This window comes from Protopterus annectens, chromosome 9.part0 (genome assembly GCF_019279795.1).
Source record: "Protopterus annectens isolate FY-2018-M chromosome 9.part0, PAN1.0, whole genome shotgun sequence".
Classification (NCBI taxonomy): Eukaryota; Metazoa; Chordata; order Ceratodontiformes; family Protopteridae; genus Protopterus; species Protopterus annectens.
Genome location: NC_056743.1, coordinates 1,204,518,661 through 1,204,533,187, shown reverse-complemented (window position 1 = coordinate 1,204,533,187; position 14,527 = coordinate 1,204,518,661). Strand labels below are relative to the sequence as shown.

General features: G+C 39.9%; 1 protein-coding gene across 1 annotated transcript in view; it reads left to right on the top strand.

Annotated features, from left to right (window-relative positions):
* Positions 1-14,527, top strand: part of SLC43A3 (solute carrier family 43 member 3) — a 918,925-nt gene that overhangs the window by 661,899 nt on the left and 242,499 nt on the right. The window contains exons 6-7 of the mRNA XM_044084126.1: positions 7,312-7,388; positions 13,275-13,367. Of these exons, the coding sequence (XP_043940061.1) occupies positions 7,312-7,388; positions 13,275-13,367 (170 nt within the window). The remainder of the gene's footprint in view (positions 1-7,311; positions 7,389-13,274; positions 13,368-14,527) is intronic.

The window sequence follows — 14,527 nt, the reverse complement described above, 5'->3', positions numbered from 1 at the left end:
TGGAGGGATGGCTGAAAAGTCTTCCAGTTTTTTTAAAAAAATGTGTGGCCTGTTCACACAAAGTTTCAAATTCATGTGAGAAGAGTTTGTATTGTCTGGGGCATTCTCCTCTTGGCATTACTTATGCCATTTCCAAGGCTTTTGGCCAACAAGCCATCATGGAGAGATGGAAAATTTTGCTTTTAAAGGGTTTCATTTAGACCAATATAGGGCAGAAGTTCTCTTCAGCATCAGGGACATGTGCAGCTGTTTCTTTTTCCATTCTTCCTTCATCATCATCTAAGAAATCAGACAAGTCTAAACACTCAGTAAAGGAAAAATGAGAAAGAAAATGATAAAGAAAAGGATTTTGAAAAATCAAAATCTTCATGAAAGAGTTTCTCATGTCCGGCGCACCCATCGGCTCTCCTAGCTAAGACCCACAGACATTTGGAGCCAATGCTCTTTTAGGATTCAGTAGTTATCAGATCTGTGACTCCACCCATATTTTCCTCAGATCCCATCTCCCCCAGGCTCTGGTCTCCATTCTGCAGGATAGGCCGTGTTATCCTTTGAGACCTCTTTCTTCTGCTTAATCTCTGAAATCAGCTAGAGCTTCTCGTAGTCTCAACAGTTCAAATGTGGACAGGATGGTGAGGTATTTCCTTCACAACCAGATCCATTTCAGGGTACTCCTGGCTACCATCCGAAATGGTAGATTTATTTCTTCCCATCTCTCACTAATCGCTCCTTTTGTGAACTGACCACTTGGAGCTGACCCCTGAAACCAACTCTTGCCCAGGATAGATTTTCATCAGAGGCAAGGCTTCATACTTCCTCGACTACTTTGACTAACAAAGTCAGCTGTGAGTCTGTCAGAGCCATCAAAGTCTCAGAGCCGAACTATTAGCACTAACTCCCATAGGATGGGATCAGATCTGAGGTCTTTCTAGGGTCATCTGCAATTGTTAGTTTGGCTCTGGTGACAGCCTCAGGTACTAGCTAAATGGCTTCTAGATTGAGCTACCTTTGAAAGTCTTGGCTCCATAAGTGACCCTCCCTGAAACTGTGTCAAGCTCAATATCCGAGGCTTTCAAGAGGGTACTGTCTCATCCTAAAGAGAGATCTTCCCTTTTGGAGCTGCATTCAGTCCTCCCCATCGGTTTTCCCAGGGTCCACAGCCTGCTCTCCTGGTCCTATTGGGACAGCCAGTTTTTGACCACCTCAAGCCTATTCTTCCAGGAGAGATGTCTGTTTGCAAGTCCTTCCCTGAACAACCCCTAGAGGAGGTTCACAGAAAATCGGTGAATTCTCTGACAAAGTTGGCAATGACTTTGTCATAGCTATTGGAATGTCAGAGCTGGCATGTCAGAGTCAAGTCCGACAGGAGCTTGATAGTTCAATTCTGGTGTCAGCCTCAGATCCTAGCTGAATGACTTTCAGGTTGAGCTCCCTTTGAGAATCTTGGCTCCAACAGCAATGCTCCCCAGAACAGTGTCAAGCTCAAGCTTTTGAGAGACTACTCTGTCTTCTTAGAGAGGTCTTTACTTTTGGATCTGTATCCAATCCTCCCCCTTTGGATTTCCCCAGGCTCCGCAGTCTACTGTCCCAGTCCTCTCAGGACGACTAGTTCTTGAGACCCTCAAGCTTATTCTCCCAAGAGAGAGATAGCTGTTTCTGAGTCCTCCAGTGAACAACCTCTAGAAGAGGTTCACAGGAAGCACAAGTGTAAAAGCAGACACTTGGATTCCCCCAAGGAATTCCCAACCACTGACACTGATTTTGATTAGGGAGAAGGTTCTCCCTGATCCCCCCTTGAAGCCATCTTTTTCAAAGATTCTCAAACTTCTTAGAAAGGAAGTTGGTCCTCCCAAGCACTTTGTCCAGAGGAATCAGCTTTTCTTGAGGCCTTTGGTTCTGGCCCATCTACCACTTGGGTAGTCTCCCAGCTGATGAGATTGTTGACCTTATCTCCTGAGCATGGAAGGAACTCAGCATGGTTGAACCTATCCCCAAGAAGCCTGATAAAAGTTTTTAGTTGCACGTAAAGACTGATCCCATTGGAGCAAGGGTTCCCATGTAGATTACATGGTAGTGGCAGCAGCTACCAAGAAGGAGCTCACAGAAGAAAGCAAGAAAGCATTGGACAGGTTTAGGAAGTAAGTCTACACCTCATCTACCTTTTTGGTGAGAGTGCTTAATTAGCTGGCACACTTTTAGTCAATTCCAGCGTGATTTGAGTAGATAAATTTCCAATTCTCTCCCAGGGACCTTGACTGTGATTTAGACAAATCAGCTAGCATGGGCATTTCCATAAGAAGACATGTCTGGATGCAGCTATGTGATTTTACAGAGCATTTCAAGACATTTTCTGTCAATGCCCCATATGATGGATCAACCTTGTGTGGTTCAAGCTGCTTCTAAAAGTGGGAATAATGGCAAATTCCTATCTACCATAGGGATCAAATTCTGTACCCCTCAAAGTATCTTCTCCAGAAACCCAAATGGAGGAAAGAAAATGTGGTTTCATAACTCCCAAGGATTTGCATCTGACATGCCTGAGAAAGAGCTTCCCAAGGCAGAAGGAGAAAATCTTATAATGGATATTGCCCAAGGGCAGAGGTGGTCCAAAAAACCAAGGCTTCAGGGGTCCCTTCTCGGAGAAATCTTTCTAATGCTTCTAAGTGGTTGCCCAAATGTCCCACTCTGGAGGCAGTATGGGAACACTTATCCCTGCATCCAGAAACCTGGACACCCATCACTTAAACAAATTGGTGCAGAGGATCATAAACAGAGATTATATCATCCCTTTTCATATCCCAGTGTATCACCCTCACAAAAGGAAGAAGTCATTTCAGAGTTAAGGGAGATTCTAAGCAATTGAGTCATTCAAGGCTACCCTCCAGACCAGCTAGAATCTAGAATTTACTCAAGATTTTTTTTAATGCCCAAGAAAAAGGGGGATCTTAGGCCACTTCTGGACTTGAGTCACTTAAACAAGTTTGTGAAAAGAACAAAATTCTGGATGGTTATGGCTCAGTCCGTTCTTTCTCTACTGAGGAAAAATGAGTAGATGTGTTAGATAGATCTACAGAATGTGTACTGCCGCTTAAAGATGGACAGTTGCTCCAGGAAGTACCTTCACTTTCAGCTGTGAACCAGACATTATCAATTCAGAGCTCTGCCGTTTGCCATCACCATGGCCGCCCTGGTGTTTACCAAGTGTATAGCAGTAGTGGCAGCTCATCTATGACTGCAAGGTTTCTCGATATTTCTGTATTTGGATAATTGACTCACCACCCCTTCGAGGAATATACTAGTTCAGGCTACAGACTCCTTACTTCAACTGTGTTTAGACTTTGGGAATACAGTAAATCTTGAAAAGTCCAAGTTTCAAGCATTCCAGTCTCTGGAATTCATCAGAGCATTCTTGGACAAACGACTTCAAATTGCAAAACTTCCTTAATCAAGAATCACATCCGTTCATCACCAAGCCAAAGAAGCTCTGTCTCACCAGGAGCCATCAGTGAGACTAATTCTTCATCTTATAGGCTCTGTGGCAGCCTGCATCATTTTAGTGCCACTGCCCAGGTTCTTCATGTGATAAAGCTGATTTAAAATTGTTAACATGGAAGACTATTTCTGGTGGCTGTTCCTTCTGCCAGGACAATTTCTGAGCTACAAGCCCTATCTTCAGAACTTGATTTTTTCACAAGGACAGAGTGCCTTTAAGAACTACCCTGCCTAATGTGGCTTCTGAATTATCCATAAATCAGTCCATTAATCTGACAGTTTTCAATTCAAAGTTGTTGAATAAAGGTGGATATACCTTGCACTTAACTTAATGTCCATCATCAGTGGCATTTTTATCTATGTAGGATGAAACCTTTCAGGAAAATGGATCAGTTATTTGTCTCCTTTTCTTTGACAAAACTAGGAAAATTGGTGTCCAAAGTCACTCTTTTCCACTTGCTGTCGCAGTGCATTTCTTTCATTTATCAAGAAAGAGGGGTGCCACTCCCTTAACCTGCAAAAGCCCATTCCTCCTGATCTGTGGCTTCTTCTACAGCTTTCTTCTCTAATTTTCCAATTGATGACATATGTGCTGCAGCTACCTGGTCCAAGGGGTATACTTTCATTTCACACCATAAATTAGATATGCAGTCCAGATCTAGAGCATCTTTTGATTTGGCAGTGCTCCAGAATATCCTACCATAAGGCCTTCCAAGTAAAAAAGTAGTTGGGGACTCTGTTCCATATGTTGAGGAACATACAGAAAAGACAACATCAAATATGAGAGTTATGTACTCACCATAGTGATAGGTCTGTGTCGTCTGTTGTCCGTTTCTGTCCTCCTTCAACTACTCCCCACCATCTCCCTCCATATTTTCTCTTATAATTTTTTCATTCTGAGATCGTTCTAGCTGACCTTTCCTTGTCTCCTGAAGGTTGTGTTTTTCTCCTTTTTGGCCGCCTAGTGCCAACGTTACCCAAATTTCATCTGCTGATAGAATACTATTTTAAAAATTCCTTTTCTTATTAGCAGGCAAATTGGATCTATGGTAGCTCATTCCTTGCACAAGGGTTATGGGTAGGAGAGGAGCCTGAGTGCCTCATCCAAAGCTTGAGGATGGCCAAGCCCAGATCTAAGGTCAGATTCAAGACCCATACATTGAGGAAGGGCATAAACGGACAACACAGACGAATACATAACTTTCGTTTTGCTCTTGCTAGACATGGTAAAATGCGTCCCAGCATGCCCTTGAGGTGTTGGAGATGTATGGATGAGGTTATGGTTGACTGGTAGCATATTTTTTGAAAATGTTTAAATTTAATTCCATTTTACAGTGGATATGCAACAGTTGGGTATTAAAATTTGCACTGGAAATGTTCATTGGTATAGTATTATTTCTTTAATGGTAGGACAAGAATGGACACTTGGCAAATCACAAGGGGGACATTGTTTAGTTTGTTAATGTTAGTAACTAAGAAATTGAACATACTATCACCCCAGTGTACAGACACACACACACACACACACACACACACACACACACACACACACAGTCTTCATAGTGCTGGTCAAACTGGAAATGGTTCTTAAAGCTGGTGGAAGCTTAGGCAATTTGGGAACAAATGGTCTCCCTGGACACTTGTCACCATTATTAATTGTTGTGTGTCTTATGAAAGCTAGATTTTTTTTGTTACAAGATTTCTTGCTAAATAGTCCCAAGGTAGATTACCTATTCCATCTCCTAGAGTTTGGTTTTACTTGTGTTCCCTCAACTTACTAGATTGCGACCCCATAGAGGCAGTAAAATTTAGACTTACACTAATGTATTCTTGAAGAGACAAACTGTGCTTTTCTTAAAGGTTGGTTATTGCTGTGTGTTTGGTTTCCCTGTTATACTGATCTGATGATCTGATTTTTAACATATAATAAAGAGCAAAAATTGTTTCAGAAAAAAATCAAAAATATTCTCAAAGTTCATTTATATTGATAACCTGAATAAGCTTGATTCTGAGTTTAAATCTCAGGAATTCTCCATTTTGGTGTTTACATCAACAAACAAAAGTACCAGGATAGATAGTGAATGTCCGTATTTCAGAAGATAGTTTACCCAAAACTCAGTTTGCTGCACTTGTACTGCATGACAGAACATATGTAGCATGTATGTCATTCACATAATATCCAGTTCCATGGCATAGAGGATTGAAGCCCTATGACCTAGACGTTCCAGTTTCAAATCACTATCCAAGAATTTAATGAGCTGGAGAGAGGAAGGACAGGAGTAAGAAGGCAATGTCTGCTTACCCCTCTCAGGCAGAAGGCTGGGTATGCATGAACAGGGTGCACTGAATGCTGCAATCCTCATTGAAGACCAGAGACTGCATAGAGGTGACTGTCAGGAGAGCAGGTCCTTGTGAGGGGGTGCATCATTTATAGAGGTAAGAGACATGTTCCCACTGCGTCCAATTGAACAACAAACCTTAAATTTACAAGGGCAGCTCAGATATATTTGGAAGGTCCAAAGGCGTCATTCTGATCATCTCTTGTTTCTTCATGAAAAGGAAAACAGATTTACTTGTGACTAAACAGTCCTTGTCCAAGTGGTTTGCTAGCTGCATTGTTTGTCTTATGATAAAGATAAAAAAAAAAAATTATGGCACTACCAAAACACACTTCTCTAAGACCACTCCTTGTTTTATAAATTTGACAGCACAAGAAATCTGTGAAAATTCAGTTTGTACAAAGGAATATTAAGCAGTACAAGGTAAATGGCTGGTCTAAAAGTAACGACAGAATACAAGATTGCAGTTTTAGTCCTGTTTGTCTGCTTTCCCCCTTGACTAGTCCAATATATACTGAATACTCAATGTGACTTAAATATTCAGTATAACAAAAGGAACTTCCGACTCAGTCATGGCTACTCAGTATATTGAATCTGTAACAAAATAAAAACAATGCAGTATTTATGCAGGGGAAGCAGGACGTCCACACCCCCATTCATGTGTTATACTTTAAGTATGTCAACTCCAAAGACTGCACAGGAGTGGGAAAAAGAGCAAATTCTCTTAAAACGTCTGTGTTTTTGGGGAAAAGATGTCATGTAATTCATTAGCAGTGTAAGTGAATGGAACAGTTTGATTCACTTACTAGCAGCAAATCTAGCTGCATAGGGTCAGTCATCTGCATACATTAATGAAATCAACTTCAATGTAATACAGCAAAGCAATATTTCAACCAAATGCAGCTAGACGAACTGAATGAGACTGCACTGCTCTTACAGCCGCATTGGATTCTACCCAAATGTTATGAATAGTGCTACAAGAATCTTCACCAAAAAACAATAGTACAGACATACTTGGGACCGCTCCATAATGGCAAAGGTCTAAGAAGGGAATTCTGTAGCAGTGTGGATACCTGCCCAGCATTCTTCGTTTGCGTGTGGTATAGTAAAGGTAGGTACGTTAGTAGGTTAAAGTATAGTTCTTATGTGGATTAGTGCTATAGTTATTCAAATTATTTTTTGTTGTTCTGTTGCCATCAGTTTCAAGTTAGAGCATCTGACACAAGAATCGAATGTGATGCCTGTAATGTCATATTTATATGGAATTTGCATTTGTTTATGCTGGTAAAGCCACAGCAGAATACAAACCTAAGCATCAGGCAAAGAAGGACATTCGACTGCTTGTAAATATAACTGATGTTGGTGAGCAGAAACAATGTCTGAAGACTGGATGTGTTGAACAGTCTCACAAAACCTGTACCCCCTCTTGTTAAGTAAAGTGTTGTATACTTTCACTTTCCTTTTTATCTTTCTGTTCTAGAATTTGCTGTCCTGCTGTACCCAGCTCTGTCCTTACTCTCGATTGGTGGGATCCTGTTTCTTATTACTAATATCCAGGTGAGAAAATGGTTGGATCTACTCTCAATTGCTTTACTGAGTAGACATCACTAGTGTCATGTGTAACCCTATTTTTTGATGCGAAGTACCATGCATTATTTTATTTTGCATTTTGCCTCTTCGGATAGTCATTACTTTGGAGACAGACGTGTATCCGAACACTCATGTATATCAATCCATTCCCTCCTACTACTATTGTTTTGACTTGTCCATGTGTATCACTAACTTGTTAGCCCAGTCTATCAGTGAATAGGTCTGCTCCCTATAGAAAGAGTCTATTTAAAGGAGCCCTGAACTCATGTGAAATGTTGCAGGATCTTGGACTGATAGTCATTACTAGGAATTAGGGATGATAGCAGAACATCACTCTTCACTTTGACTGATTTAAGAGTGGATTTTTTTCGATTGCATGAAACTAAGGCATGTGTTAGTTTTTCCTGACTTGTAGAAAAGACTGTAGTCCTAAAGGCAGAGAAAGTAGTAATTAATACTTAATCTCAAAATTCTGCATTCAGGCGTAAGTTGCATCATGACAGTGTTGAATATTTATATTCCACATTATTTCTTCCAGTCAGCCTGTTTGATGGATATTCCATTCTCACAAGAATTTAAGGTGTTTATCTTTTGATCACTGCTGCATAGCTTTAGCTATATGTGTTATGTCCTGCTCAGGATATAACAGCCAGCCAGTTTCCAGAACTTAATGGCACCTTCCATGCACCAAAACCACTATCCGCTTGAGCAGAGCTGAGTAAAATCAACTGTTTGGGTGCCAAGCCATGTAGACCTTTCCTGCAGAAGAAGAGTGTAGCTCTTTCAGGCTTTCATGGATTAATGGTCAGCTGGACAGATGAGTTCCCTTGGTGGGGAAGCGTCCACTTTTGTCTATCTCAGTCATAAAAATAAAAAGTGTTTTTATGCACTGTCATGTGACTTGTATTCACTTTTTACTTTAGTGTTAAACTAAGTTTTTATTTGTTTTCTTGAGTAAAACTTGTGTTAAATTACTGTTATGGGCTAGAATACATGTTTAAAGTGTCTCCACTGTGTTTTTTTTTTTTGTGGAAAAACAATACTTTTGCTAACAGTCTTAACTAGATTTCAGGCATCATTTTCAGCTTAACTATGGGAACAGCCTACTGGTTCCTTGGTCCTTCCTTCTTCCAGCCACAAAGAAAAAAAATTCCAAACAATCTTTGCCTCCACAACAAGCTACTAATTTGACTTAGCTGCAGCTGGACGACTCTACCGTGGCCATTTCTGATTCCACAGACCATTCTTCTTTTTTCCCTTGGCTCCCTCTGTTTTACTGCCTTCAGTCACCATGTGCGAGAGTTATACATGTCTTCTGCAGTTGTTGGAATGCACTCGTCATTCTTGGAGGAAGGGAGACAGGGGATGTTTCTCTGCCTAGCCAGACTGGGATGCTTGTCCCCAGGGATGATTTTTCTGACAGAAGTCGGTTTGCTTTTAATTAGATTCCTGTCAAAAAGAAGCAAAAATTTTAAACATTTATCCTCCATCATCATTGTTACTTTGGATGTGAGTGATTTGTTGTGTATAGCTTAGGGCTTAGATTAGGCTTTTGCCCCTTCAGTTTTTGATGTTACTTGTAAGATAAAAAAGCAAAAGTTGTATATTTCTTTGGAGATTCAAAGTATGTTGAACAAGAAGATGATTGTAAGGGGAAAACTTCTAGTTTCTCTCCTTAGGTTAACTGATTCTGATTCTGAGAAAGAGTATTTCTTCTGATAGTCCCTTAAAAGAATTTTCTTTTCCTGAAACCATATTTAGAGTGAACCAATTGTTTCAGTGAGAACATAATGATATTCCACTGTTCTTGAAGAAATATTATGATTTATTGAGACTGGAATCCTGAACCTGTTCATGTTTCTCCTGTTCTTCCAGCATTGGTGGATGTTGCAGCCTGTAACTTGCCTGACAAGACAGCCTGCTGACCCCTAAGAAAGCATATAGATTATATAAAGTTCTTCAGTCATGCAAGTTTTTATTTTCCAGTCCCAAATCTGACATTGCAGTGACTTTAGTAATTCTTGTTGCTGCTAAACATCTAATAAATGCCAAGTCCTCTCGAACTGATAAAGATGAGAAAGCTTCTGGTAGATTTGGGGGAAAAAGTATGCATTTATGCTACTCTAATTTTTAGAATTACTAATTGTCAAGCTCATGTGTTAAAGTTTATGCTTAACATTATTTGAGAATATGGAGAACATTATAACCACTTTTTTCCTCCTCTGAAGAAACTATGAATAATTTTATTGCTTTTATGTCTTGAGTAGCTAAACACTGTTTGAAGCCAGCTTATGATTCCGCTGATGCCTCGCCCAGACCAGTTGTTACTAGAACTGTTGAGGTGTGCTTGGCTGCGCAAACAAAATCTACCTGAGGATGATGAAGCTAAAATTTTGAACTCTTCTTTAGGCAGAGAGGTGATGTTTGGACTGCTAGTGCTCTCATCCTGAAAGACTTTGATGAGATGGATAAACTAATTTAAGGGGTTACTTACATTTTTCAGGCTTCCTTTTCCAAATTTATTAAAAGTTTTGCATCTACCTTTATAACTTTATCAGGCTACTTAGAAAACAGGTGGCTCCTCCTTGGGGTCTCAACTTTATTTTGGAAAAAATAACTCTGGTTCCATTTCAACCAGCCCATCAGGCTGCTTTGTGGCTAATAACATGTAAAACAACTTTTTTGATAGCTCTGACTTCTACAAGAAGAGTGCTCTGACATCTGAAAAAGGCTATCTGAGTTGCAAGGTCTTAAGGCGAGTCAGCCTTATCTCATTTTATACAAATATAGGGTTTCTTTGAGAATGAATCATCCATCTATGCCTAAAGTGGTATCTGAGGTTTACGTAGAGCTAAGCTATCCATTTCCCTGTCTTTTTCTTCTTTCTAGAACCTAAAAATGAGGGAGAAAGGATTATTTGTGCTCTGAATGTCCACAGACAACTCCAGTATTATCTTGACAGAACTAAATTCTTCAGAAACTATAACAAGTTATACATTTTTATGAAGATAAGAAAAAAAAGACAACCTTTGTCAAAGCAAACTATCTACAAATGATTGTCTCATGGTATTTCTTTTTCTTAAACCCACTGCAACAAGGCAATTCCAAGCCAAGTCAAAGCATACTGTACCAGGGCCTTGGCTTCATCTGTGACTTTTGGAAAAGGGGTGGATTCTGGAAGTATTCTAGAAGCAACAACGTATTCTTCTGCACATACCTTCACAGAGTGCTACTAACTAGATTTCTTTTTCTGGAATAGATCAGTCTTTGCTAGGACCATTCTCCTTGGGGTCCTAGACCCTCGTCCTTCCTCCTGTTGGTCATATAAGATGTGGTTGTCTGTCCATGTAGGTAAGGCTACTGCTGCAGTGGTCAAATGATGAACTAGCACAGCTGTGTAAGTAAACTTACCGTACTAATACGTGTTCAAATGATCCCTGCTGCAGTAATCACTGTCCCTCCATCCTGCTTATTTTTATATGTGTATTTTTGCCAGGGTGAAGCTTGTGTGTTTTTCCTCAGTCTGTCAGTTGGTATGAAAGCTCTGAAGGGCTTGGTGATCAAACCATGGATTTTATTCAGCTCTGCTCAACTTTCATAACAGTTTGGGTGTGTGGAATGTGCCATTAGTTTTGGAAGCTGTCCAGCTCTTATATTCTGGACAGGATGCAACCCATATAGCGAAGACTACTGCAGTGATCATCTACTATTATAAGTTTCCTTACACAACTGTACTTTACTAACATACACTTACATATAAAATGCACATAACATACACAGTCTTCATTACTTAACACCACTCATCCAGATCTTTCCTTATTTAATATGAAAATGGGTCAGCTAGCAGCGTATATGTCTGTCCTGTGCCTGCAAAATAAGGTGCAGGAATCTGAGAACAAAACCCATGCTGTATCAGTAGTAGTGCTGCACTTCAGAGAATGGAGCCTTAATGATATTCAAAGAAGAGAAAACCTTTGCCTTAACAAGTATGAATTCTTCTGTGTGGCAATATTAGTTTGTTGAAATAGCTGATGAGCAGTTCCCCTACTTGTGATCAAGGATCAGATGGTTGCAGTCCAACTGACAGAATGCAGTGTGTCAAAGTTATATTTTATTGTGGACCAAAGGCTACATACTTAGCCAGTGCAAGATTGCTGTTTGCATTTTACTGTTTTATTCTTGTTTTTCCCACTTTTGTACAGCAGTGGAGTTAGCACATCTGTAAGTTTGTGGGTTTGGGTGACTTGTCTACAGCATGGTGGTACAAGAGGGCTTGCTCACATGCAAAAAGCCCTTATTTTAATGTTTGCATGTGGATTGTATGAATAGCATGTTCTTGATCAGTTGAGATCAAGCAATAGCTGTATGAGAGATGTTGCAATGTTTGCTCTTATAGGAAGTATGTGAAACTGTGGAGTGTCCAAATGAGCAAGGTTTCTGAGGTGGTCAGCTAGTGGAACTCCTTGAGCAGAACAGTAAGACAAAAATAAAGGAAAAGATGGATGCAGCAGTGCTATTGTTTACTAGATATGAAATAAGTGGAAGGGGAAACCTGGTTCACTTACTATGTTAATTCTCTTAAGCACTGCAAACATCAGAGCTTCAGTGCACAGCCATTGAAGAGGTATCATCACTCTACCTATTGATGAGGTCGGCAAACTTTTACATCAATATCATTTAGTTGATATTTTGGTGTAAAGATCTTGACTGAATGGGCTTTGACAAAATGGTGGTTCAGTAAGCGTATGGCTGGAAATCCTAGTCAAATTGCCAAGTACATAATGATGCACAAGCTGCTTTGCATGCTGTACAAGTCTGTCCCAATTCATAGATGTCCATTGTTGCCCATCTGGGTAGCCCTGGTCTACTGGGCACCATGAGGTTTGGCACCACATACAAATCTACTAGAGGGGGCATGTGGCATATGCTAATGAGGTCTATTAGCATTTCAGTGCACTGCTTTGAAAACAAATAGTCTAGAATGGCAGTTTCCATCAAAGCAATACAGAAAAAGTGCAAGCTTATACAGCTCTGCATGGCCTGTGCATTTCACATGGAAAGAATCTAGGTAGGGTGAAACAGCAGGGCAGCTTCACCCTTCCCAGATTGCCAGTCCAGAAAAGTAGTGTGGCCAAGTGCGTGTGTGTGACAGGCTATGCAAGTATGTGTGTGTGTGCATATGAATATCTGAGTATCTTTCCAAGGTGTATGGCCATGTGCTTGCGTGTAGCTTCTAGTCTTGGACAGAGAAGGATAATTAGAATAGACTATACTCTAAAGTGGCTCTGTTAGCCTTCCCTGTCTCATAGCAGTTTGGGTCTTGGATAATCATAAAATCATAGGAGATCACTAGGCTGTCACCCTGTGGATCACTTTAAGCCTAGCTGTTTCATCCCAATGTAATACCAACAAAATGCTAGTCAATACTCAAGATTGCATTCAGTGATGACTGCCCATGTCCAGGAGATAAGTGCAGTATCTAAGTTGCATGTGCATGAATGTACATGCATGCATGTGTGTGTTTCTATTTGTGTGTCTGCAGTGAGGGGGGAGTGTGAGATTGTATGAAGTTTGCTCCTAGATGCCTGCATTAACCATGTACCACCAGCTGGTAGGTTGTGTAACTGAGCTGCTGTTCTTGATGCTCATTTGAATGATTCATACTCGCGCATATTCTCTTTTAATTAGATGTACTGCTACAATTAGTGGGCATGACTATGAATCGCTTTATCTATGAATTCCACTGTGTGTATGTATATCCTTGAAGCATTGTATAACAGTCCTAAACCACAGTATCTGCAATAGAATGGAATATAATTTCAGGCAATACATTTTTCTTCGTATTTCTTGCAGATAGGCAATCTGTACGGAAGTCGACGTTCCACAGTTATCACCCTCTATAATGGTGCCTTTGACTCTTCATCTTCCATCTTTCTTCTTGTGAAGGTACTGTAAAAGCATTCATTTCAGTGTGTATGACATGATTTGAGGATTTGTTTTGTTCATGATTATAATAAGAACCACAACGTAATGTATACATTCATGTATATAAACAGATACCTTCATGGGGGGAGGGGGGCAGATGAGTTTGTAATATATCTTATTACTTGCAAAGCTGTTTTGTCACTAAAATGGCTCTGTTTTAAACAAATTAAAACAGACATTAGAGGAGGGCCTTGGCAGATTAATCTGGAAATTGATGAACTCAAATGGCAAATTTCTACTGCTGCTTACTTACCCCCAGGTTTAAACAAAATGGTCTCTATAAAATGTTTTCTAAAGAAGTTGGCTTTAAACAGATAATAGTTTTACTGACTTTACATGTGAGCCTTCAGTTTAGTTAAAGTATTAGTGCCATGGAAGATTTGTTTTTAATGGTCTAATAACTATTTTTTATTGGATTTGTTTAACAACAATTTTAGTAAGTGTTTTTTAACATTTATACACAGCATCATTTTTTTACATGTTGGTTGAATTGTTAGTTAGGACTCTGTGACAAGTGTATTTGCCTAAGGTGTATTCCTTTGGCTTGGTAAAATCTACTGAATTGCATCTGTCATTTTAAAACTATTCAATTAGTTTTAACAATCAGTTAATTGGCATTGTATGCGTTATTTATAAGCTCTGTAAAATGGTAGTACCTTGTCTGAAGAAGGAAAACACAGTTTGTTTCCGAAAGCGCTAACTCAATAAATTGTTTGTTTCAAGTAATCTGCTAAGCCTTTGGTGCTTTTGATTCTTAGTTTGTGTGTTTGCCTTTTTGTGTAGTTCATGTACATGGCAAACCAAAGTGCAGATTCACAGGGCTTGCTTTTACATGTTTAAAGCTACTGGAAACAACTCTACCGTTGGCTCATTTTCTGGAATTTCCTCCCCAGCCACAAAGAAAAAAAATTCCAAACAATCTTTGCCTCCACAACAAGCTACTAATTTGACTTAGCTGCAGCTGGACTGACTCTACCGTGGCCATTTCTGATTCCACAGACCATTCTTCTTTTTCCCTTGGCTCCCTCTGTTTTACTGCCTTCAGTCACCGTAATGCGAGAGTTATACATGTCTTCTGCAGTTGTTGGAATGCACTCGTCATTCTTGGAGGAAGGGAGACA